Below are 27,556 nucleotides of genomic sequence, written 5' to 3'. Positions count from 1 at the left end.
AATCTTGGGGTGCCACTCAGTATGCGAACATGTGGGGGCAGTACTGAGCGATGAGTAATGAGTCTGCCGGGAAAACACACCACGAAGAAGACTGTCGGGCTCGCCATGGCGGAAACAGAGCAGCAGTCAGGTAAAGCTCGGCTTGATGCTCGTGCTCGGCGTCAGCAGTGTGTCGTGTGTTGTTTATTTGACGCTTTCAAGGCAGTGACCTTTAGAAACGAGGCTTTAGGGTTTGATTTAAGGGCTGTTAGATGAACCTGGAAGCCAAGAGCTGTCCACACTCACTGACTGCAGGTTCTCCACCTGGGCTGGTTGTATTTGAACTCTGTGGCGCAAATACGGTGATGTTAGCAGACTTTAGCACAGTCTGACAGAGACACAGTCTCCTTACCTGGCTGTGTGTGAGGTGTCAGCTTGCACACAGTGAGTAAAAAGTACTCAGTACTTTCTGGCTGCTGACCGGAGTCAGCACATTGATTAGTGTCGTCTTTAAAGGGGACCTCGATTCCTGTGCTTGAATAAAGTTGTTGAAAACACACCGGAAAGATTATTAAATTACTTTACTAATACTAGGTATTGAATGTCGGTGAACAGGCATATCCTTTCAAGCAGAGAAAAAGCTCTGCAGATGCAGTGTTTGCTTTCAGAGTATTGATGGAGAAGGTCAGAAGGAGCTTCACTGTGTCTTTGGATTTAGAGAAAGCTTATGATAATAGGGCGCTAAGAGAGGAACCATGGTACTGCTGGGTTGAAGGCAGGTTTACATCAGCGGTCGTCTTTGAGCTTATTTGCAATTCAATTCAATTTTATTTATATAGCACCAAATCACAACAAAAGTCGCCTCAAGGCGCTTCATAGATACAGAGAAAAACCCAACAATCATATGACCCCCTATGAGCAAGCACTTAGGCGACAGTGGGAAGGAAAAGCTCCCTTTTAACAGGAAGAAACCTCTGGCAGAACCAGGCTCAGGGAGGGGCGGGGCCATCTGCTGTGACCGGTTGGGGTGAGAGAAGGAAGACAGGATAAAAGACATGCTGTGGAAGAGAGACAGAGGTTAATAACAGATATGATTCAATGCAGAGAGGTCTATTAACACATAGTGAGTGAGAAAGGTGCCTGGAAAGGAAAAACTCAATGCATCATGGGAATCCCCGGCAGCCTACGTCTATTGCAGCATAACTAAGGGAGGATTCAGGGTCACCTGGTCCAGCCCTAACTATATGCTTTAGCAAAAAGGAAAGTTTTAAGCCTAATCTTAAAAGTAGAGATAGTGTCTGTCTCCCGAATCCAAACTGGAAGCTGGTTCCACAGAAGAGGGGCCTGAAAACTGAAGGCTCTGCCTCCCATTCTACTTTTAAATACTCTAGGAACAACAAGTAGGCCTGCAGAGCGAGAGCGAAGTGCTCTAATAGGGTGATATGGTACTACAAGGTCATTAAGATAAGATGGGGTCTGATTATTTAAGACCTGATGTTGATGCACAGGTCTCTGTGGACTATAATGTTTGCAGGTGCAGGAGGGTCTGGAGAGAAGAGGAAGAATACATGTGTGTGAATAGGAGGGGCAGGTGTAACGGTGATGCTGCAAGGAATAGAAGTAGTGAAGATGGATGAGTTTAAATACCTGGTTGTCAACCATACAAAGCACCAGACAACACTGAAGAGAGGTTGGAGACTGGTGTCGGAGATTTGTGATAGAAGGGTAGCAAAAAGAGTGAAAGTAAATATTAACAAGATAGTAGTAAGACCTGCTGTGATGTATGGTTAGGAGATGGTGACGATGACAAAAAAGAACAGGAGGCTGAGGTAGAGGTGGCAGAGATGAAGATGTTCAGATTTTGATTGGGGTTGACCAGAATGAACAGGTTCAGAAAGGAGAACATCAGAGGGACCGATCAGGTTTAACGTGTGGGAGACAAAGGATGTTAAACATGGAAGGAAAAGAAGCAGACCACAGAGAAGATTCGTGGATCAAACGAAGGAGGACGTGCAGAGGGTTGGTGTGACAGACGAGGATTCAATGGAGGCAGATGATCAGCTGTGGCAATCCCTAAAGGGAGCAGCTGAAACAGCATTAACCACAGACTGTATATAAAAGATTAATGTAACAACTGTGATGTCACCCACTAGTTCAAAAATCTGTTTTTGATGCTTTTTGGCTGTCACCAAACATGAGTGAGAAAGCGATTGATTTTTGACTCTAAATGGCAATAACATTTACTAAATAAACTTCATGTTTGTTTTGGTAACTGAGTCCATAACATCATCGGGAAAGTGTTTACTCAGATCATAAATCAAGACTGAAGTAGGCTTATTTTCTCATAAACAGCTATACAGTCTAATCTTTGCAACCTGGAGCCACCCCCTGCTGGACATTACAGGGAGTGCAGGTTTAAATCTCAGACTGTATAGAAAAGATGGAAACACCCACTGGTTTTTGACTCAGCCTCATTGTTATTCGCCCCCATTTTAGGTTTTTGAGGCCAAAGTGACCATATTAGGACAAGAGGGTGAAATTAGATGTTGACTCTAGGGGACTGGCTTGCTTATGGAGCCTCTAGTGGACATTAGAGGAACTGTAGCTTTTGGTGCATCACTTATCAGCTCGAGTGGTTGAAGTTTAGTTAAGAGCAGTGTGCAGCCGGAGCTTTTGGCTCATGGGGATTACTTATTTATGCACTGATGTCATGAAAATTCTCTGTACTGAATTATTTTTTAGGATCCACTCCTGAAGATGAAGCCCCTGAGGAGGGGGCCAGCTTCACCTTTATGGTGCCCAAGAAAGAAATCAGCATGGTGCCTGACATGGGAAAGTGGAAGCGCTCTCAGGTTGGTTCCTCCCTGTGGGCGTGTGCACGCGTCTTCTTCGAGAGTTGTCTGTCATATTGAACGTGATATAACCATCGACTATGAAGGAAAAGTGTGGCTGTGAGTCGTTTCTGGAGGCTTTCGGCTGTCACATGGTGAAATTGGTGACAAAGATGGTGCTGTAGAGGGCACTCCACCAGAAACCGCCTTCTGATTGTTTTGGTTGCTACCAGGTTGCCTCTGTTGCCTGTAATTTGTGAGGAAGATGTCATCTGCAACAAACTTGTTAGCAAGTATTCAGTGATTTTCCAGTTTTGGTCGCCTCCTTGGTTACTTTGCCGGCACTGAGGGCGCAAGCACTCGCCACTCAGACAAAACCTTCACATGAGTTCTGATATAGGAGGAGAAGATCTCAAAATTGGAAGCAAAGGAGTTTTCCCAGAGTGTTTGAAGAGAAGTCCTCCTCATGAAAAAATATCGGCAGCTGTGGCAATCTGCTAGCAACCAGATCCATCACAAGGTGGTTTCCCTAATAGGTCAAGGAGCACATGTTTTTTTTCCCCAATGACATGGTCGCTGGTGGGGGGCCCTACTGACTGACTTTAGTAATCAATTCCCCAAACTTCAGCAAATACTCAATAAACCTGTTAGAGGATACTAATTTTTCCTTGCCACCAGTGGTTGCCAGTAGAGCAGGGCGATATGACCAAAAATATTTATCACAATATACATTTGAAAATTTGTGATAATGATATAACTGACGATATAATTGACACTAGACAAAATACTTTAAAACTCCACAACTTTATTAGTGCAAAAAACCCCATCAATGTATTTTCACTTAAACAAGCAGCTGTTTTTTATGTGCATTAAAGTTGTGCAAATTCCTTGCTGACAGTTTAACCAAAAGGTTGTGTATGGGAAATGAATTACTGCTGTACCATGTGTGAAACAAAAAATAAATAAATCAAAGGCATTTCCAGTGGAAACTGGCCGACATATCCTCAGCATAACCTTGTATACTATCCACAAAACTTAAAAAGAGGTTATACACACACACAATACGGTAATATTATGTTGAAGCACAGTACGTATCACTCCGCGAGGCTCCTGACTATGGTAGCCGTAATGCTCCGACAATCCATCAAGCGGTGCAGGTTTGTAGCTTAGCAAAGTTGTACTAAAACATTTGACAGATTTTCGAGCGCCGTGTACGACATAAAATCGTTTCGAGGTCAGTAAACACAACCAGAATTCATACATAAGGCACACGGGATTATAAGGGCACTGTCGATTTTCAGAAAAATCGAAGGATTGATTTTAAGTGTGCCGTATTTTCCAAAAAACACGGTAATAACGACGGCCCGCTAGCATGCTCTACCAAAAATAGTGTTTTGTTGTGTATCTGACAGATGAAAGCCAAACCAGTTCCACACCACTGAAGTTGCAGCATTTTTACAAACCAATTCTGCTTCATCCGTTTCATTTAACGATCCACTTTTGCTCTTCTCATTCTGCGTCGCCGCCATGTGCGTATGTAAACATAGGCACTGCGCATGCGCGTTTTACCCATATTCTATCGCGATATTTCATTTTCCTATCGTTGCCCAAAATTACACCGGTATTACCGTGAACGGTATGATATAGCCCAGCCCTAGTTGCCAGATGGTTGCAGACTGTTCTCTAGGCTTGTGTGACTGACCTTACGTTGTCACCTTGTTTGTCACATTGCCAAAATGGAGGACATGTTAACATCAAATGTATGTATGCCATACTGCTGGAACACTGGTCTGATGTGTGTTTTTAACTTGCCTCTCTGCTTTCAGGCCTATGCTGACTACATAGGCTTTATTCTGACGCTGAACGAAGGTGTGAAGGGAAAGAAGCTCACGTGTGAATATAAAGTGTCTGAGGTACGTGATCTGCTGGTTTTTGTATACTAAACCAGCAGATCTGCTGCGTAGCAAGAGAAACGCAGCAGAGCATCAGCTGTAATTTAACGCCTGTCAGGTTAAACTTTGTCTGTAGAGAATATTTGGTGCATTTTAAAAAGCCAAGCTGATAGTTTGGTGATGTTAACCAGAAAATGTGGCCTCGTGCATGTGTCACATATAAGCACACTACAAGTAAGAGCAACAAAAATGAAGAAAGCATTAAAATAAAGAATTTCGATTTTAGAGAAACCAACAGGCTTGAGCTGGTTTGTTATCTGCCCCGACTCACGATGGTCCTGCTGCAGTCACTGCCTTGTTACTTTTCCCAGACGGTGGAGAAGCTCATGGATCTTCTGGGAACTCTGGACCGATGGATAAATGAGACGCCTCCCGTCGACCAGCCGTCACGCTTCGGAAATAAGGCGTACAGAACCTGGTTCGCCAAACTAGATCAGGTCGGTACGCTCACACATGTTCTAACACACATCCATGCACATGGGCTGTGGCTAGCAGTTAATTTATTTGTATGTTTTGTTTGTAGGAAGCAGAGGCGCTGGTGTCGGTGGTCCTCCCTGCTGATAAACGTGCAGCAGCTCCAGAGATTGCCGTCTATCTGAAAGAGTCTGTGGGAAACTCCACCAGGATAGACTACGGCACAGGTAACAGTGCTCTATGTCACTCGAGTTATCAGTTAGCTTTGATTGGTTATGTTGCTACCGGATCTTTCTTTCCTCCACAAATCAAAACAAAGTTGTTGCTCCACCTGAACGTGTTGCAGCTGTTGTTGTTGTTCTTTAGTAGTTTTGCATCGTCTCATCAGTGCTGGCCCAAAGCATTGCTCTGGTCTACAGCAGCAGTAAAACTCAGACCTGGTGCTGTAGTCAGATGCCGAAAAGTGATCTCAGCGGTGCGTTTGAGTGCAGCTCACACACTTTGCAGACTAATCCTGCAGCTGTTTAATGTTCGTTTGTCTCTTCAGGTCATGAAGCAGCTTTCGCAGCGTTCCTCTGCTGTCTCTGTAAGGTTGGAGCACTCAGGGTGGATGATCAGCTCGCTATCGTCTTTAAGGTGTTCAACAGGTGAGCTGTCACACTAAACTGCAGTATGCTGTTAATGCAATGGTAAATGTTCAGGTTTAAAAATCTGATTTTGTTACAAATGAACTGAACTGCTCTCCAAACAAACTTTAATTTACCAAAAAGCACTGCTCCCTGTTTATTAGTGGTGCAACGGATCACGGTTGATCCATAATCCAAACCGATCCCACTCCACTGTTCGGCACGCACGTGATCCGAAGATTTGAAAAAGAAGAAAAAAAAGTATGCATATGGTGCGCGTGGTGGGTCTGTCAAGCGATAGTTATGGTCAGCGCTAGCGGTCCAAGTGGAGGAGCAGAGGAGTTTGCGGTATTTAAGCAGCCCTTTGCTGCCCAGTCCGACCGGGCTAAAGCTATTACAAAGGCTATTGGGTGTTTAGCTGCAGACGGGAGGCCGTATTCAGTTGTGCAAAACAAGGGGTTTAAACTATGATGAACGTGCTTGAGCCACGTTATGATATGTCGTTGCGCGTCAACTTTAGTGGCAAGATTGTTCCAAGCATGTATGAGCAGGAAAAGTTTAAAGTTATGGCTGAACTGTCCCAGGCATCTGTTGCTCTAACTACTACAAATGGGTGGACCTCCAGGGCAACGGAAAGCTCCGTGACCGCTCATAATGAGCGGTATGTATTGTTGTAGGGTCTACCTTACAATATAAAGCACCTTGAGGCGACTGTTGTTGTGATTTGGCGCTTTATAAATAAAATTGAACTGAATTGAATTGAATGGTAGATACAAAGACTGTACTGCCCTATATTATATCATTTTTAATTTTTTTTAATAATTGCGTGGAATGAGTCTTGAGTTTAATGTTTTTAACAGGCAGAAAATACTTCAATAAGTAAATAAGTAAATGTTAAATTTTTGTCTTTTTTCTTTTTTTGCTGATCCGAAAATTGATCCGATCCGAACTGTGAGATTTTTGATCCGTTACACCACTGTTTATTATACTCCCTACGCACTTCTCTTCTTTTTTTTTTTTTTAACTCTCCTTGCTTTTATTACACTCTCCATAGTTTTTGCTCTCTTTCTAATAACATTATTTCTGACGTTATTACAGACCTGTGCCAGAATGAAACAGTCGCTGCTGAGACTGATCCCTACTACATGCACGTGAACATTGTCCTGATTGTGTTTTCAGGTATCTCGAAGTGATGCGGAAACTGCAGAAGACCTACAGAATGGAGCCGGCTGGGAGTCAGGGTGTCTGGGGGCTGGATGACTTCCAGTTTCTCCCCTTCATCTGGGGCAGCTCCCAGTTTATAGGTAAGAGCCATCAGGTGTTTTTGTGGAGGGAAGCACATGAGATTTCCTCTACATCTTTAGACCAGTCTGCTTGTTAAGTCTAAACTGAGCACTCCTTCATTTCCTCCATTTCCAAAAAAAAAAAATCCGTTAAAGTAATCAATTCGTTCAGCTCATTCATGATTATTTACAAGCTGAGATAGAAGTGAGAAGAAATTTTTCATCTAAGGATGACATAACTGGTGGCTTCGAGGGAAGAAGCTACCTGATCCATGTACCTTATTCCAGGAAAGGTGTCTTTTCTCCTGTGGAACTCAACATATGATGCAAACCTCAAAGATTATAACTTATTGGCCACCACTAGAGGGAACTGTGAGGTGCCTCATAGATGCTCTACATTAGGACAAACTGCGGTGTCAGTAAAAGGAAATAAATACTCAAACAGTTTTCCAGTGGCAATAAAGGAGCGGTCTATTATTCCCACATTTAAGACTCAGCTGAAACCTTGTACCTTTGACCATCTTACTTCTATCTGATGGGTTTTTTGTCTTATTTGATTGGTGTAATGTTTTTATGTGAGATGACAGATGTAAATTAGCAGTTTTAGTTGATGTCAATTAGATAAAGAGAAAAGAAAATAATCCTCAATTTTGGTGTCAGAGTGTCTCATTGAGGTTGGCTGAGTGGGCAGCTGTTGTCATAAGGTCTTTGTATTTTCATTCGTTTTTATTTGCTTTATGTGGGTTTGCTCATTTCTGTTCACTTTTAGCATAAAAGTATTATGTTTTAGTGTCATTTTTAAGTTTCATGGATAGTTTTGCTTGTTATGGTGACGATGGCAGTATTTGTCAGATTGTAAGATTTAAGAAGTTCAGGACAACACAGTATGAGCAAATTTCTCAAACCTAAGCTGAACTATACATATAGGTGTGTGTGTACACACACACACACACATAATATATATATATATATATATATATATATATATACACCCACACGTACACACACACGTACACACACACACACGTACACACACTTATTTATTTATTTATTTATTTTTATTTTCTACATTTTGAAAATGTGAAGGCTTTTTAAGTTTGCATACATGTCGTGTAGTGACTGTCCCTGTACACTAGGGGTCCTCAGTCCATTATCGATCAGAGGCAGACATACCAGCCTAACTGCAGCTGCTAACAGTAAACATATTATATCTGGGTCAGTGCGTGAAAAATCAGTGACTCCCACATGAATCAGCAGATTTTTTTCATGTACAGTAACTTTATTTAATGAAGCAGTTTTACCCTCATACTATAAATATTCTCACAGTTACATGCCTTCAAAGTGTACATATGCAAGTTGAAATTTGGTACTTTTTAATTATTTTACCACGACTGTGCTCTCATAACCCCCAACTACATTAAACTTTAAAAAAAAAATAAAAACCAACAAAAAAAAAAAACACCACTCATAACCCAGTTTAAAAATAATGCAAACACATGCAAGACTTGCATTATTTACTTCAACGCGTGAAGGTTGAAGCTCACTTTAATATCAAAGCCTGATTCTATAAACGCAGGCAATGATTTTAAGTGTAAATAAAAATCGCATAAACCCCTATTTTATTCAAATTAGAACACAGAAAACACTTCAGGTGTTTGAGAAAACTGACATTTTTAAGAAAAATAGGAGCTTATTTGGAATTTGATGGTAGCAACATGGCTCAAAGGTTTATCGGAAGCAAAGTTGGGCAGAAGATGATGCAAAACACTGCATCTACTAACTGAAACAGATTAAAAAAAAAATGTTTCTCTCGCTCTGTTCAAAAGCCTGCACCTCTGATGGTATGTGGGTTCATCATCAGTGGAAAGGCACCATCAATGCTGAAAGGTATATACAAGCTTTAGAGCATCATATGCACCATCCAGACATCTTTTTCAGGAAGGGCCTTCCATATTTCAGCAGGATGCTACTAAACATTTCCAGTTCCATATTTTTGTACTTGGACTCTTTTATTGTAGCTTTGCATGATCATCAGTTTAAAATAATCCTTCTTTATCTTATCCTGGACCTTGAAGCAGCCCTTCAAGTCACCCTTTGTCTGTATAACAAATTGGTACCTCCTCCGAGTTTAAGCCCACCTTTATTCTGATTGGCTGTCCCTCGTAAAAAGAAGTGGGTGGGCCTTCTGTGCCTGAAATGAATATGAAATTAAGAAGGGAAGTAGCCTTTTTTTCCCCTCTTTTCTTTAAAACCACTTAAAATGAACTAAAACTGCTGTACTTCAGGTGCATAGTGACACGCATTGTTGAGCATGTGCACTTACGGTCCAAATCTCCTCCTCAGATCACCCAACCCTGGAGCCTCGGCACTTTGTCGACGAGCGGGTGGTGAACGAGCACCATCAGGACTACATGTTTCTAGAGTGCATCAAGTTCATCAATGAGGTGGGGAAATCAAACTCCAGCAAACGTCCACCTGTGTCATTTTACTCACCTGGGTGACCCACTGGTTAGAGGAAATATTAACAGCCTGAGGTCCTCTAGGTTGTGCCCCACAAAATTTAATTTTAGGTTATTTTACTTCAGTTTGTTTGGCCTCATTTGGTACTAGGGCTGCCACGATTAGTCGACTAGTGACGATTACGTCGACTATTAAAATCGTCGACGACTAATTTAATAGTTGACGCGTCGTTTGACGCTTTGTAAGATCCCGAAAGACGCAGGAATAAGTGGTAGTATTTAAGAGTGTAATAACGGACTGAAACAGAAGATGGCAGCACTGCATGTCCTGGGATACCAGCTGCTGTTAAACCCCGAAGAAGAAGAAGCAGTGTCCGGTTTCATAGCTGTGTCCAAATTTAGCGGCCGCATCCTTTGGATGCCGCATTTGTAGGCCAATTACGTTACAGCGACACGATGAAGCCTGTCCAAATTTCGAAGACTCCCCCAAACGTGGCCGAAAAATGCGTCCTTCGTTTCCCCAGATTTGAAGAATGGGTCGGGTGTATCCTTCGTGGCCCAACCTATCTTAGAGTTCATAAAGCGGCCCAGCCAATTCCAGTTTTCAACAATGGCGGCAGCTACTTAGTTTTAATGTTACTCTTATTATTCTTTCTGGGTCACAAAATAAACGTTTAACATATTTTCAGGCGAGAATGTAGCTGTGTAAACTTCAAACATCTGCTCAGTTTATCAAGACATCACATATTTGCAAAAGTGCTCCGACGTTTTCGGAGATTTCTCTTACCCACCTGCTCAATAGCTAGAGGGTTCAAGGCTCACTAGAGCCGGCGAGAACCGTGATCTCCCGGCACATTATTTTCAAACCCCCTACTCAAGTTAAACATGATATATAAGTCACTCAGATAATTTAAAAATGTAATTGTTTGGCTTTTTTCAGTGTTTTATTTGTTCCTCAGTAAATTGGTTTGGCTGAGATTAAAGTTATAGTTTTTACACAGCTGAATAAACGTCAAACAGAGAACTAATTAAACAGAAGTGTGAAATGGTCCAGTGTCCTGTTAAATTTTACATAGAAAGAACAGACGGCCGAGTTTATTAAACTCCACCGAGACAATCTGCAAATTTCATTAAAAGTTTAATAAACTATCATCTTGTCTTTATTTTCAGTTAGCACATACCTTAAACACTTCAAGCTGTAAGCTAATGATAGTTATATAAGAGGAGACGCATGCTTGTGCAATAAGCTGTACGTTTTACGCCCAATGGATGCATGATCTGATTAGTCGACTATCAAAATAATCGTTTGTGGCAGCCCTATTTGGTACAACCTTGTTTTGTTAACCTGCTTCAGTTCAACGTTTTTTGGGATGTGTTTATTTATTGGGACATATTTTTATGACCCATCCTACACCCCTGTTAAAACTAAATGTTATTACTTTTAAACAGGGTTATATGACAGATCATAATTTTCTTTCTTTTCTTTTCTGGTTGCCTGACTATATTTAGAGGTACTGCACAGGAATTTCTACTCCTCTCTTGTAACAGAAATAAAGCAAAGTTTGAATATTTGCCTCCCACAGCAAATAGGGGGAAGACTCCAACCAACAGCTGGTATCAAATTACGGAAACATGTTTTCAGAACTTACCATTACAAACAGTTTAGTTCACTTTTCTCTCTCAATCTAAAAGCCTCGACTCTGAGCTCCAGCTCCTCCATTTCTGATTGTTGCCTGATGGGAAATATTTTAACTTACAAAATTGTTTGAATTGAGGTCAGTTAATTTCATAGCATCAACTTTGTGTATAATCTTGCCATGCAAGATAGAAATTGTGGTCAATATGATAGCTGCATGATGTAAGTCTCCTGATCAACCACATCCTAACGATTCTGGAGGCTGTTTGAGAAAACAGAATTTAATGTCACGTTCAAGAAACCAGTTTGAGGTCCTTTAACATTTGTTTCATGGTGTGTTATGCTTGTGGTAGCGGGTATCTTAGGATGGCTAACACGGTGGTCAAAATTTCCAATTTCGTGTTGATCAGGCACCATTTTTCATTTTCTGTTGTCCAGTTTCGGTGAGCCTGTGCAGGTCTTACCTGCCATGAGTGGCGTAGGAGTGGTGTGGCCTTCTGCTGCTTTAGCCCATCTGCTTCATGTTATGCATTCAGATGATCTTCTGCACACCTTGGTTGTAATGAGTGGTTATTTGAGTTAGCTGCCTTTCAGTCACTTTTCCTGCTCATTCTGATGCTCGGTTTGAACTTCAGCAGGTCGTCTTCAGCATGTCTGCCTGCTTAAATGCACAGACTTGGTGCCATGTGATTGGCTGATTCGGTTAACGACCATCTGAGCAGGTGTGCCTAATAAATTGACCAGTGAATTCATATTCTATACTGTTAGCAGTGTACAACTAAGCATTTTAGATGTAACATATGTTTGTAGATGTATTGTCTTCATAAAGCTTTGACATAAACAGTTGACTACACCGTCCTGTAGATACACACATGTGTTTTGAAGCAGTTTGTCTGCATTCAATCCGATTTTATTTTCATGAATAGGAGCAGCTGAAAAAACCCTTTAATCACATTTAAGCTGGTTTAACAGAAGAGTCATATTGTTTATTTTGTTTTTGTGATTGTGATTTATTTCAGATCAAACGCAATAAAAAGCTAAAAAATAAGCAAAAACCTTTTAAGAGGGAAAGAAACATTGGAAAACTAGTGTTTCAAGAATTGGCCTTTTTGTAGATGTAGAGGTTAAGCGAGCCTGTAAATGACCTTTGTTAGCAGGACGTCAGCTCCCAGCTTTTATTTTTGTTTCTTCACCTTCACTGTTTGGCTCAACAGTCTCCTCGCTCTGCATCACAATAGGACGTGGGTTTGTCCACGTGTGCGCTGCTGCCATCTAATGGACAGCACGACCACTGTAAATGCATTTAAAATTTTTATAAACCACTTCATCAGAGGGGGTTTAATCTCATTTCTGATTGGTATACAATCTGTGTGTGTCGTGAGACATTGCATGTAGATTTAGCTGTTAGAAGTAAATAGTTGGACCACAGATGAATGTGGTTTTGTCCAGGAAAAGGAAGATGAAGAGGGAGGAGGAGGGAGAAAGGAGGCAGATGGATTTTGTTGGGAACGTGCCAGAGCAGGAACCGTTTGCTTTGTTTGGGGTTTTTGGAGGAAAAGGAGGGGAGGGAAGTAGATGAGGGCGTCGGTGGAGCGACTACATCCTTTTCCTCCTTCCCCTCCTCTTCTCCTTCCCTCTCCTCCCTGACCTCTCCCTCCTCCTCTTCCTCCTCCTCTTCCTCACGGTCATGAAAGGATGCTGCCGCTGTGTCCGTGGAGCTCGTCAGCTGGCTCACAGCTTGTTTTTTCAAGCTTTTGTTTTCTTCTTTATCACTTTTCTTCAACTTTGGTTAGTTTTTATGTGAAACTTAAAGCAGGTAGTGCGTTGATTAGATACTAGCCCACACAACAAGCACGAGGCTGATTCTGTATGTTTGTGGCTGTCTTTGGTTGTTTGTCAAAGTTGTATTAAAGCAACAGATCTTCCTCTGTGGAAACTACCAGAATATTCCCATTAAAATATGTATTGTGTCTCAGTGTTAAAAAGGTTTTGAGATTGAGGGGAAAAAAAGAAAGTCTTTCCAGCCGCACCACACTTACCTCAGCAACACCATAGCATGTCATTGCAAAGGAAGAATAAATGTTTTCTTCTGTATGATGGCATCACACAGGCACAGATAAAAAAAAAAAAAAAATCAAACAATTTCACCCACCAAAACTGGAGCTCAGACTTCTTGTATGGTCTGTTAGTGCGAATCTCCAAAGATGCCAACACCACAAACACAAACTGATCGAGAAATTCAACTCAGGGGCTCCAGTTAGCTGAAGTGAAACAGACTAAGAGACAATCCATACGTTTTTAGACAATGGCGCAATTTTTCTAGTTTTGCCTGTGTGCACCACCACAGTGGTTTATAAACCAAGCAGTCCAAATGTGATTGAAGTGTAGACTTTAATTGAGGAGCTCTAACACAAGTATTACATCCTTATTATTGTAGGTTCTTTGCCTTACAGTATAAAGCAGCTTTAGGCGACTGTTGTTGTCTGTTTGGTGCTATATAAATAAAATAAAATTGAGTTGAATCGGCAGCACATGGACGTAACTTCACTGTCTGAAAAAGGAAGTCCCTGCCGAAATACTTAAAACCTGCATTCAGTCTGAAGGCCACCAGACGGTAGTTGATACAGATACTCTTCCTTTTGAAAAGTAATTGGACAGTTCACCAGGAAATAGTGTCATAATTGAATTAAGCAGATTAAAGATCTGAAGCTGATTTCAACTGAACTGGTAGCTTTTCGCATGAACTTTCAATATGAGGTCCAAGAAGATGTTGATGGAAGTGAGGGAGGCCCATCATTGGGCTGTGAAACCAAAACAAACCTGTCAGAGAGGAAGAAGAAACTCTAGCTGTGGCCATATCAACAGTCTGGTACACTTAAAAATAAGGAAAGCACCAACCAGCTCAGCAACATCAAAAACCCTGAAAGATCACAAGATGATTTAAAGCGGATGATCACAGAATCGTTTTCATTGTTAGTAAAAACAACTTCACAGCATCTACCAAGTCAAGTTTGGTATCGAAGAGGTCAGCGTCTACACTCGAGAGACACCCTAATAATGAGTGTAAACCCAAGGTTTACAACAAAGAGCAAACCACCGGTTATACTCAAGAACAGGAAGTTAATGTTGAACCTTCAAAATATGCCCAGAAACCAATGAGAGAAGTCACAGTGTCTTTATCCACCTTTGTTTTGAAGTTGCACCATTATGCGGGTCAAAAACTTTTATTTTGAAAGGAAATATTCAGTAAAACCCTTCAAAATAAACACTTTCCATTAGATTTAAGACAGGATTAGCTTGGGATTGCCTGTGTGTCCATAAAATAATGCAAGGTTTCTTTCCAGCTTACTCTTTGTGTCTATAAATACACTTTAAACACACTTTGTTTTTCTTTGTAAACAGTCTCAGATACACACGATAACACACATCTTCAGCGCCCTTTCCTTTCTTGGATGTGTTACTGGCCTAATTCAGTCTCGACTGCCGGCGTGTTTGTCCTCATTTGTTTACTGTTGCCTGTAAGCATACACTCCACTCCATACCCGAGGATTTTCCTCCCATTCACACACATGTGGATACTTCAGACTCTCTTTTTTTTTTCATTTAAACACAAGGCTCTAGTGTGTGTGAGAGAGAGTGTGTGTGTGTGTGTGTGTGTGTGTGTGTGTGTGTGTGTGTGTGTGTGTGTGTGTGTGTGTGTGTGTGCGTCCTAAACATGAGTCACTTCCTTCCCCACATGCTCTTGTGAATCACTCCTTCCTCCAGGGAATACGGGCTGTCTCCACCCCCTCCTCTATGCCCTTCCCCCCCCCCATGTGTTCTCATGCGAGGCCCTGGAAAGTGTCTGGAGCTGTGTGAGGAGCCGGGGGTTGGATGAGGGGGATGGAAAGAAGGGAAAAAAAAAAAAAGAAAAAAAGGAGGGGGTTGTTAGATTGATTCCCCTCAGGGTCTGGGTTTGGGTTCCTCAGCCCTCCTGGGAGAAAATGGTTGTTGATCGTTGATGTGCCTCACTTTTTAATTTATGCATTTAGAAATTCATACATTTGTTTTTGTTTGTGTGTTTCTGAGCTTATGCAGAATGTATTAATTTTGAGGTGATTGCTGGATGAACAATCAGCCTTTTGTTCTTTTTAACATTCATCAAATCACTAAAAGCCCCATAATCAATGTAGCAATAATTATTATTATTAAAAAAAGCTTGTAATCAGAAGCTTTCTGCATGTCTTTATTGTTAAAAGTGTGACTGAAAGCTCATTATTCATTCGTGTAACAGAGAGACATAAAAGTTAACTGTGAAATGAAAACTAATTATATTATGATTTTTATATCATGTAATGTTTTTTATCATAGCTGAAAAGGAACAATCCACCTGTTAAGTGATGACATATCAGCCCTGTTTCCGGCTCATTCCCAGCCTCTTTGGCTTCTTTTTAGCACCGTTTATGTGCAGCACATCTTTAAGTTCAGTTTTTAATAATTCACAGTGTAGTTACAAATCATGGGTTTGCAGTGTTTTGGTCAACAAAATGTTGGAAATCAGGAAATCATGGCAAATAGAAACTGTGGGCTCTCAGCCTGCCAGCCGTTGGTCAGTTTCTTGTAGTAGCCCCCTCTCGTTTGGAGTTTTTTGGAGTCTTTTTCACAGGCCTCAAATCTTTGGTTCTAGATTAGGCTTTGGCACAGACTTGAAAATGAGGATTAAACAAATTGTGTAAATTGGATCTGGCAGAAAACCTACCAAATGGTATCACTCCATTCCTTAGGTGCCTGCTCTGGTTTGCATCTCTGTGTAGAACGATTCATCATGCAGCAAGATAACGTGCTCAACCACACCTCCCAGCTTGACTCAAAAATGACTCAAAGACCAAAGAAGACCAAGTGGTTGTCACGCTTCCTCTCAAGTCCCATGACCTTGACCCTGCTGGACCCTAATCGAGACTGATATCACAGGAGCTTTAGGATCTTCCGTGGAGTCCAAACAACTCGAGTGGTGCTGCCATTGAAGCTAAAGCGAGAGAAACAAAAACTCACAGATTCAACCTTTGACTGCTGATATTTGTTAAGATGATACCATTTATAATGAAACAGTTTGTTGTCATGTTTTGGACTCCACAGTTTCGATCTTAAACCAGCATTTTATGAATTCAAACATTATCTTCATGTTTCTCTGCATGGAATTAAGAAAGGAGGGTGACAGCTTAAAAAAAGTCTCATGAAACCCTGATTAGAGGTTAATCAGTTATTTATAATTGCAAAACAGTTTCTCTTCCAACTCTGAAATGTCACATTTGAAACTCTAATTACTAACCTTTTGGTGCTAGTAGTGGATCACATGACTGTGTGTCGTGGAAGAAGCAGAGCATTGGCACCTGACCCTGCAGTTGTTTGTGTCTTTCAGCTCATTGTTTTGGTTGAAAGGTTTGCAGCGTAGTCTTTACAGCTTTATCAGCTGCTGATTTTCAGCCAATAAACATTTGTTAACTGATGTCTTATCACCTGTTGAAGTTGTGTGCGCTTTTACTCATCTGATCGGAATCTTTCGTACCTTAAACAGCTAATCACATGTCGTTGGTTCTATACATCCAATCAGAACAGTTCTTCATTAGAAATGGAAAGTATAATTTTCTATTTGGCGTCAAGAGATTGCACCAGTTTCTTTAAGGTGGAAGTTCAGCTAATTTGAGCTTTTTCTTCTTCTTTTTTTTCTCCCTAGCTCGATCCTTTGTTCATAGCTTGCCACTCTTTAGAATGCTGTCAGTAGCTTCACGTGACTGCCAACCATAGACTGTCTGCAAAAGGTGGACATGACCCTTTGGTTTCTGGAATCCATGTTTTGGAGCCTTGGTGTTAGCATTTTGGCAACCTTGTTGTTTGCGTCTTTGTGTTTAGAGCCAAAACTGACTGTAGTTAGATGAGATGGTGACATGCTAAGATATTAGCTAACTTAAGACTTTTAAACTTGAATTATTTGATCTTTTTCACCTCATTGTTTACATATTTATTGTCAGTAAAGGACTGTAGGTCCAGTTTAGTGACTCCCAGCACATGATATGATATCATCATCAAGCACTTTTCTACACCTTAATACATTCTGTCTAACATTCACACTCTGGAAAACTTCAGTATTTTGCCCAAGGATACTTTGGTACGCAAGGGATCGAACCACAAACCTGATTAATAGATGACCTGCTCTGCCTCCTTAGCTACAGCCATACAAAGTGTTCCTCCAACTTCATAATGAGTGTTGTTCCTAGATCGTTAATGGAACTGACCAATCACCTTTCTTTTGACATTGCTTCAAAATGGCCACACCCCCAACAACCCCTGTGGTTTCAAAGATGTGCCATCATCTGGTCAAAGTGATTGAACACTCACCAAAGCCTCTTACGCCAGTCTGTTTGTACCATACACATCATGTTTTGTCCCTATCTCGCCTTTACAGGTCTATAAATAATTTTGGGCAAATTTTGACTTTTTAGTCTTTTAAGGTTTGCAGGAGTTTACACATTTAGAGTTTTCACTGTGTAAAAGAAAAGAAGTAATGGCCGTGGAAACCTTTCCTACCAAGTAAATGGGTTATATTTGGAATCCTCTGCATCTGATTCAGTTTAAAATGGCCAAAGCTCCATCAGTGGAGAAACTCTAGCCTTATAAAAGCTACCTTTACCACCCACAGGGGGGCTGTTTGAAGCTCTAAGACAGATTTTGGAGTAAAAAGGTTGAAATACTATCCTTTAAAAAAGTATTTAGGCATTGCGATGAAGTGGATTAAGGAGATGTAGAATTTAAACTGTGTCTCTCTTTGTGTGCAGATGAAGACGGGTCCGTTTGCTGAACACTCCAACCAGCTGTGGAACATCAGTGCTGTTCCCTCCTGGTCCAAAGTCAACCAGGGCCTGATCAGAATGTACAAAGCTGAGGTACGCCTGCTCCCATAATTTTCCAAACTAAGTAAAAGAACAATTTGTAGGAAAGCGAATAAGCAATTAAAAAAGCTCATAATGCCACATCAAACATCTGGACAAAATACAAACTAATACTAGAGTTGCTATAACCTGTAACCTGTCTCCAATAGAGAAGTTGGGCAATGCTTTGTTTTGTTTTTTCAGGGGTGATGTTATCAAAGTTAGGGGTGCCAAAAGGGTCTAAACTCGTCAATCCATGTAAAGCACTTTACTTCATTTATTCTAGTGTGTTTGTACCACTCATACCTGACTTTGTATACTGCAAAGGGAGCTGTATCTCTCAGGTGGACCAGTTTATGTGAAATGGATGGTGTGACAGGTATACTGCAGGGTATATTCCTCCAGTTTAAAGTCTTCACTGTGGAAGCAGAATTAACTGCTGTGTGGTGTTGGACTGAAAATCTGCAGCCATGCTAACGGATCACATCTGCTGTTTCAATTTTTTCCACATTTTGAATCCTAATTGTAACACATTCATAAACGCAGTCGCAGTAATTTTGGTTGTAATAAAGCAATAATACACAAACTAGCTCTCAAACATCTTAGGTTGCCTGTCAATACATTTAACCCCACAGCAGCCATATTATTGGTGAAAATAGTGGGTACACACCTTATAATGCTTTTTAAATAAGTGAATTGTAAAAAAATATATAACTGTATAGTTATTAGGAAAGATGGAAATAAGCTATAAAGATCTAAAGTGTTTTTTGCAGCAGACTGTAAAAATGTTTATTTCTGGTGTGCAGTCGGACATTTTAAAATGGGAGTCTATGGGTACGGACTCGCTGTGGGAGCCTCAAGTAGATTTTAGAGGAACTGCAGCCGCCACGTTTGTTTCTTCCCAAGTGGGATCTTTCTGAATGTGTGGTCTTCCAAACTAAAAGTCACGGCTGATTTCTTGAAAGATTTAAGTGACGTCTGAAGCTCTTTTCTTTTCTCCTGCTGCACTGCTGTAGCTTTTGTGGTTTCGTGAACCCAGTTAGGCAACACGCAGTCAAAAAACTGAAATGCACACACAAAAAAACCATTGTTGTGTAAACTGGATTTCTTGTAATTCTTCACCCGGACTCAGGAAACAGCGTTTTCTTGTTTACGTGACATTTAAAAAGTCAGGTTAACGCCGACTGAGACCAGAAAATGCCCAGACTGGCTGTGCTTTTAGGGAGCAGAGGAGCGAGGCAGGAAAGGGTTAAGAGAGAATGGAATTACGTGTGTGTGTGTGTGTGTGTGTGTGTGTGTTTGTGTGTGTGTGTGGGCGGTTGGGGGGGTTGTCTAAGCCCGTTCTCCCCGCCTGCATGCCCACATCCTGTGTTTTCCAGAGCAGCCTGTGAGTCTTCCCAAAGAGCTGAGGGGCCAAGCTGTCTGCCTTCCCCTCCTCCTCCTCTGCCGTTCCCTTCATTAAATCCTCCCCTCCCTCTGTCCCGACCTTCCTCCGAGCCTGGAGCAACCATCAGCAGACTTGCATTCCTCTCTCCCTTTTCCTGGCCCCACACAGGGTTTCGAGCAGAGAGCCGGAGTAGACCTAGAAAGAGCCGAATTCACCATTTTCAGTCTGAGAGGAGTTCATTCTGGGGCCTCGCTGGCTGTTTTGAAGCATCTGAATTTGTGAAATAAAACACAAACACAGGGAAAACAATGCTAGAGGGACTAGAGGAGTGTGTATTGTAATAGTTTAAATAAAGAAACTGCCAGGATCCCAGTTGCCAGTGATTTTTAGCCCTTTTACAAGTGACATATTTATTTTTCTCCATAATCTTCTGAAATCAGGCAAAAAATTAAGTCTGGAAGGTAGAAAACACTTTAAAAAACACAGGCTATACTTTTTGTTAGATCACAGTGAGTGTGTAATTTGCTAAAAGAGGTACTTTCAAGTCAAACTGAAGGAAGGTCATGCATTTGCTGAGGACTGTTTCCTGAAGGTGATGTTAAAGAGCAACTATTCTACCTTTGCTGTCACATTGATATTAAAATAGGCTACTCAGACACTCGTTTTCACCCAGTGGACCTCTATGCTGTCACAGAGAGAGGAGGTTGCCCATATACCCTTATATGGGCAACTTGAGCACAAAAGACCCAGGCCCGTCTGATTACTAGGACCAGCCAATAAAAAGCTAAAATGGCTAAATGCTACCACTCACTGTTCAAAAATGAGTCCACAATAAAAAGATGGCTGTATTGGTGTATGTGATGCTAAAAATGGAAATTCCAGCAATGCTCACACAGCGCCCACGTGCTAGTCAAAGCCGCTGTGCCCTGAAACATACGTAACTTTAAGCCTTAATGAAATGTAAACAGGTAAGTTATTTTAAAAAATCCACCCCCTGTACATTTATGACAGGGTAAACTATCCATAGAGGCCAAAACTCTTTTATTTCTGCTGTAAAGTTGTCCCTTTTAACATGGGAGTCTATGGGGACTGAGTGACCAGTAAAGCCAGCCTCTGGTGGATGTTAGAGGAACTGCAGCCTTTGGCACTTGATGTTTCAGGTCTGGAGTTTAGTGCCTGGGTTATTATAAAGCGATCAGGGTGCTGTTAAATTGCTCTCTGATTAAATTAGACGGTGGGTGGGTGAGTAAGCGACTCTGGCGAGTGTTCTTGAGCAGCGGTGCGGCTCGCTGATGTGTTTTTAATCGTTCCTGGAGGACAGCGGAGCTCTGTGAAGATTGGGAAAAGAAACGTAAACAGCCCTTGATAGCAGGAAAAATAGAAGTTATCACCACATAAAATGGTCAGCAGTTAATTAGAGAACAAAATGAACCACTGTAGGTTAACTGCTGTGATGGTTTATCAAAGTAACTTCTCAGTAGCGTTAATTGCATGTGTGTTATTGTCCTGCTAACAGTCTGTGACAGATAACCTACACAGGCTTTTAATGCTGTGTGTGAAGAGTTGGGCTGTGATCAATGACCGTTTGATGCTTTTACAAGTTAAACAGTGATTGAATATCTGTTTAGACAAAAGGTCTGTGAGGCGTGTTTTTCCACCCCAGTTCTGCCCACATGATCATGACCGATAGTGTCACGGCACAGACAGCCCGAACGCTCCTCCCATCCCCCCCACCGCCGCTCCCCCCCCAAAAAAAACAGGTCCATGTGTGCACACAAAGAGCCTCCTCTGGGCTCCTCTGCAACTGTTCTGAACGGAGTCGGCGTGAAAGACCGGTGGAAAGGGTTCAGGTTCAGGTCGGTGCGAGCCACTTGCTGTGGCTGGTCTGTGTGTATGTGTATATATATATGTGTGTATGTGTGTATGTATGTATATATATATATATATATATATATATATATATATATATATATATATATATATATATATATATAAAAAAGGGGTGCAACGATACACAAAATTCACGGTTCGGTTCGATACTTTGGTGTCACGGTTCGATATTTTTTTCGATACAAAAAAAATGTTCATGCCTTTTTAATTTGTCATTTATTAAAATTATAAATATATATTTTAACTCAAAAGTACAGTTTTTAAATTTAATGTTGCTGAAACAAAAAAGTAATAAAAATAAATAAATATATCTCAGGGCTCGCAAAATTTCAAAATCCCTGGTAGCCCTTCGGGCAGGGACTCTTCAGTTTTTGGTAGCCCAAAATAAATTTAAGTAGCCCGAATAAAAAAGAGCAATTTTTTGATTGATGTTTTGTTTCCTGTTTTGTTTCCTTTACAATATTATACTTTAATGTATAATATTGTAAAGGAAACAAAACATTAATCAAAAAATTGTTGAAAAACAAATTACAACATTGTATAAAAATTACAATCATCAACTCAAATACTTGGTTCTAATTGAACAGAAATTTCTATGAACTTGTAAGAACTGTGTAGGACATGAATCAGTCTGTGTCAGATCCTGAATTTGAAATTTCCACTGAAGTCACGGGTAAGAGGCAAGTGGAACCAAGATCGAGGCCATTTACTTTTTGAAGTTTGCAAAGACTGCTAAATTTTGCCAGTGGTAGTTCACTCTTTGCAACATAGTACGCTGTTTTAAACTGATTTTTAGGTTTATTTTTAGTTTGCAATTGGTGTTTGTTCTGGGAAAGATATTGCAGACTGAGCAATAATGCATTTCTTGCATTTCTCATGGGTTCTAATGGGGGCCTTTCTTAAAATGACTGGTCCCAGTAACAAAGGCACTTGTCGACTCAGAAATCGAGGGAAAACCAACAACACACCCGGCAGAACATTATGTTATTATTCCGCACCACATCTCTGTGCGTTCATCATTTGTTTGAAGCCTGCTCACCTCCTGCAACCACTTTTCCGAGAATACGCGCTTCTTTTGTGGTTCGGACTCCTTCTGACATTTCTTTGGAGGTGGAGGAAAACCAAAGCAATTGCTTAAAGGAGTTTGCTTCTTCGACATCTTTAAGAGTTCTAAACAAATGTCTGTCCTCCTCCAGAAAATCTTATGTACGCAAACACGCGTTGCAACTTCTTATCTTGTGCGTGTTTTTTATTTTGACAGCAAATGCGCACCTGCGGACCACTTATGTGCAGCCCTGGTTATTATTTAGCTTGTCATATTGCAGCCACAGAAATTTTTGTCCATGAAACCATAAAGCTGCACTTTCTTTTTGCCTTATACAGGGAGTGCAGAATTATTAGGCAAGTTGTATTTTTGAGGAATAATTTTATTATTGAACAACAACCATGTTCTCAATGAACCCACAAAACTCATTAATATCAAAGCTGAATGTTTTTGGAAGTAGTTTTTAGTTTGTTTTTAGTTTTAGCTATTTTAGGGGGATATCTGTGTGTGCAGGTGACTATTACTGTGCATAATTATTAGGCAACTTAACAAAAAACAAATATATACCCATTTCAATGATTTATTTTTACCTATGAAACAAATATAACATCTCCACATTCACAAATATACATTTCTGACATTCAAAAACAAAACAAAAACAAATCAGCGACCAATATAGCCACCTTTCTTTGCAAGGACACTCAAAAGCCTGCCATCCATGGATTCTGTCAGTGTTTTGATCTGTTCACCATCAACATTGCGTGCAGCAGCAACCACAGCCTCCCAGACACTGTTCAGAGAGGTGTACTGTTTTCCCTCCTTGTAAATCTCACATTTGATGATGGACCACAGGTTCTCAATGGGGTTCAGATCAGGTGAACAAGGAGGCCATGTCATTAGTTTTTCTTCTTTTATACCCTTTCTTGCCAGCCACGCTGTGGAGTACTTGGACGCGTGTGATGGAGCATTGTCCTGCATGAAAATCATGTTTTTCTTGAAGGATGCAGACTTCTTCCTGTACCACTGCTTGAAGAAGGTGTCTTCCAGAAACTGGCAGTGGGACTGGGAGTTGAGCTTGACTCCATCCTCAACCCGAAAAGGCCCCACAAGCTCATCTTTGATGATACCAGCCCAAACCAGTACTCCACCTCCACCTTGCTGGCGTCTGAGTCGGACTGGAGCTCTCTGCCCTTTACCAATCCAGCCACGGGCCCATCCATCTGGCCCATCAAGACTCACTCTCATTTCATCAGTCCATAAAACCTTAGAAAAATCAGTCTTGAGATATTTCTTGGCCCAGTCTTGACGTTTCAGCTTGTGTGTCTTGTTCAGTGGTGGTCGTCTTTCAGCCTTTCTTACCTTGGCCATGTCTCTGAGTATTGCACACCTTGTGCTTTTGGGCACTCCAGTGATGTTGCAGCTCTGAAATATGGCCAAACTGGTGGCAAGTGGCATCTTGGCAACTGCACGCTTGACTTTTCTCAGTTCATGGGCAGTTATTTTGCACCTTGGTTTTTCTTCGCGCTTCTTGCGACCCTGTTGACTATTTTGAATGAAACGCTTGATTGTTCGATGATCACGCTTCAGAAGCTTTGCAATTTTGAGATTGCTGCATCCCTCTGCAAGATATCTCACTATTTTTGACTTTTCTGAGCCTGTCAAGTCCTTCTTTTGACCCATTTTGCCAAAGGAAAGGACGTTGCCTAATAAGTTCAAAGTTCAAAGTTTATTCGCCACATGCAGTGAAATGAATTATGCACACCTGATATACGGTGTTGATGTCATTAGACCACACCCCTTCTCATTACAGAGATGCACATCACCTAATATGCTTAATTGGTAGTAGGCTTTCGAGCCTATACAGCTTGGAGTAAGACAACATGCATGCAGAGGATGGTGTGGACAAAATACTCATTTGCCTAATAATTCTGCACTCCCTGTAGTCTGATTTGTCATAACTTTTCCGTTTTGTGGTAAGCTTTTCTTTGGCTGTCACTTCTTCACCCTGACCTGTCTTATTTGGCTCAGCAGAACTAAAATATATATCCTGCTGCTTTTACACATGCACTCGATAACGCTCAGCGATTCTCTGCGCGATCAACCTCTCACATGTTTAAGCTTGCTGCGGGAGATTTCACTTGTCATGTTTGCATAGTAAGCTAACGATTGATAAGACGATGTCAGAGGAATTGGTGCGCAAATTATCGTCACTCACCAATCAGTACTGTCGCTCTCTATACACAGTTTGCGCGATTGCAAAGTGAAAGCAAAAAACAAGCGCAAATTCAATATCAAACGCGATTTCAATATGTCACATATTGACAGTGGCTCACCGATGCCAATGACATAATTACCCAGCTACATTTCCGAAAGAATGCAAAAGCATTGACATATATTTTTCCTTCCTACGATAGCCCGACGGGCAGGGCAGAGATAGATTTTGGTAGCCCGACTGGAAAAATCGGTAGCCCCGGGACGTCGGGCTAGCGATTTTGCGAGCCCTGTATCTGATTGAGGAATCACTCATCTTTGGAAAAGAGAGTTTATTACAGAGAAATGGCTCTTTCCAAAATAAAAGCTATACTATACGCTTCTTCTGGGCTATATTCTCAGCAGCATATTAAACATATCAGGTCCCCATAAGGAGAATCATGTGCTAACGGCTGTCTAAATGACTCGGGTAAAGTTTGTAGCATGCGTGCTTGTTGTTTTTGTCTGCTTCCACTTGTCTTTGCACTAGGATGATGTCGGCGTAAATGTGCAGTCATATTCGTCATGTTCCCACTAGTGCTGTCAGCGTTAATCTGAAATGACGTTAACGCCACAACACGGCAAATCTCCGTTAACGAGCTACTGTGCGTGCGGCTGGACGGCCAACACGTTAACGAGCAAACTGTGCTAACGCAGTAGTTCCCACCCATGTAATTGAGCATTGCGTGGCACATCCGACATACTGTTTTACTTTTGTCCATGACGCGCTTACCTTCAGGGTCATACTTCACATGAAAACCAAAATAGTTCCAAAGGCCAGATCTGAATGAGGGTGGGGGAGGTTCAATTTGCCATGTTGCAACGAGCTTAGCTTCTGTCTTGCTAGCTTGCGCTGCGCTCAGTGGATCTGCGCTTGACAGTGCAGCCTAGGCGGAGTAGTCGAACGCAGATCCACTGAGCTCTCAACACAGACAGCATCGTCAGAAGAAAAGTTGATCAAATAAATTAAAAATTTTGTATTTTTTTTTTTAAACTTTATTTAACAAACAATGAGTATACATTAAAAATTTTGTATTGTTCGATACATATGCGTACCGAACCGAAAGCACTGTATCGAACGGTTCAATATCGATACGAGTATTGTTGCACCCCTAGTATTTACATATACATGTATGTGTGTTTCAATTTATTAATTCAGTATTTTTGCTCAAACTGTTGAATTAAAGCTGAAACTCTGGACTTTAGTTTCCTCTTGCGTGTATTTTAAGTCTATTTTGGTGCAATACAGGAGAAACTGCTCTGTCACAGTCTGTTATGATCTCTCATTTCCTGAGTATCTTCCCTTTCCACATACCTCCTTTGTTTCCCTCTGTGATCCCTCCTTGTTTACTTCCTGTTTTATTTTGAAGGTTAGTTTCAAATGTTGGTGGTTTTCTTTACTTGTTTCTGTTTTACTTTTTCTTTTTTTTTTTTACTTCTGTTTTTGTTCCTGCTTTTCCCTTTTGAGTTTACCTGTGCCTTATTATCTCTTTTTATATCAATTTTTTTGCCCCCTTTTTATTTACATCTATGTCTGCTACTTCTAGTGTTGTTGTAAATCTAAACACTGTTTCAAATTAGCTAAAAAATGGCAGTCAGCCACTTTATTACATAGTTCTCTATTTCTGATATCTGCTGACATTAATTTTACAAGTTTTTGGTCCTCACGTGGTTCATATTTCCTTTACATTTCTCTACATTTCAGTTAGCCATTTTACTTTTTTATTTTATTACATCTGTTTGCTGACTCTTGTTTCTCTTCCCCTTAACCTGTTATATACATCTTTGTCTTAGTTTCTCAAATATATTTTGTATATTTTCTTCCCACAGTAGTTCCACTTATGATATTATCTTGAGTTCACCTGGACCTTATTATCCCCTTTTAGATTATTTGTTTTCATTTACGTCTGCCCTACGATTCATCTACACTTTTGTTCTTTTGTTGTTTCAGCTGTCACAAAAATTGTTCAAATGGACAAATTTAGATACTTTTGATATTATATTTCAGATCACAGTTAGCTTGCTACTTCTCTGAAGCAAACTGAGATATTAAGTATTTTTCCTGCCTGTTTTCCCTTTGTTTTCAGTGTTTGGAAAAGTTCCCCGTGATCCAGCACTTCAAGTTCGGTAGCTTGCTGTCCATCCAGCCGGCAAAGCCTTGACTCTCATGCGAGGAAACGCGATGGAAAAGACCAAAATCCCAACTCGTTGGAACCTGCAGTTTCCCTTCCTCTGGCGTCCTCACGTGCAAATCCGACAGTAGCAAAAGACAACCACATGTAGTGTGACACCTCATCCCCTCATGGGCACGCGTGTGGTCATGAAAGCTTGCAGATATCCATAACTTTAATGCAAAGGTGGAAGAAGAGCTTTGTGAATCTGGAGCATCGCATTTTTGTCATGTTATTTAAGTGATGGATAGAGTTTGAGGGACTTTTGTTTTGTTATCAGGTTTGCTCATTGGTGCTTTATATTTAAATTTGACACTGGAGTGGATAAAAATATGACTTCTTCATAATCTTCTGCCATGGTTCCATCTTCGGTTTTACTGCTTTTTCAACCAAATGTTTGCATTTGTTTTCTTTTTTGCAGATGTACCAATAATTAAATTTCCCATTTTGTCCAAACATCTCATTCATAATTTGACATGAAAAATGTACTCTATATTTTATACTTTAAGAAATGTATTGTGGGAAAAGTAACGGATTAGATTTGACTGTCTTTGCATGAAAGCTTTCTTTTTCATTAGTTTTCTGTCCCTCGCAGTCACCGTCAGTAGTGTAAACCGGTGTCTTCTTCCAATCCCGGCCCAGTCTGAATCCATTTATTTCATCTGACATCAGCTCCAATAGTAAATACTGTAAATTGACAAACCATGAATAAATTCCTGTGGTTGTTC

At 40.9% G+C, this 27,556-nt stretch overlaps 1 protein-coding gene across 1 annotated transcript; it reads left to right on the top strand.

The window, feature by feature from the left end:
• The first annotated feature begins 24 nt into the window (after positions 1-24).
• Positions 25-27,556, top strand: ptpa (protein phosphatase 2 phosphatase activator). Its single transcript, XM_084934555.1, has 10 exons — positions 25-130; positions 2,722-2,831; positions 4,637-4,723; positions 5,074-5,199; positions 5,286-5,403; positions 5,724-5,823; positions 6,982-7,106; positions 9,429-9,529; positions 17,993-18,100; positions 26,745-27,556. The coding sequence occupies exons 1-10, from the start codon at positions 58-60 to the stop codon at positions 26,817-26,819; spliced, it is 1,023 nt and encodes a 340-aa protein (XP_084790681.1). The 5' UTR covers positions 25-57; the 3' UTR covers positions 26,820-27,556.

Source organism: Perissodus microlepis, chromosome 7, assembly GCF_051167445.1.
Source record: "Perissodus microlepis isolate ML-2025 ecotype Zambia chromosome 7, ASM5116744v1, whole genome shotgun sequence".
Lineage (NCBI taxonomy): Eukaryota > Metazoa > Chordata > Actinopteri > Cichliformes > Cichlidae > Perissodus > Perissodus microlepis.
The sequence above is the reverse complement of the archived record's forward strand: the minus strand, read 5'-3'. Positions and strand labels throughout refer to the sequence as shown.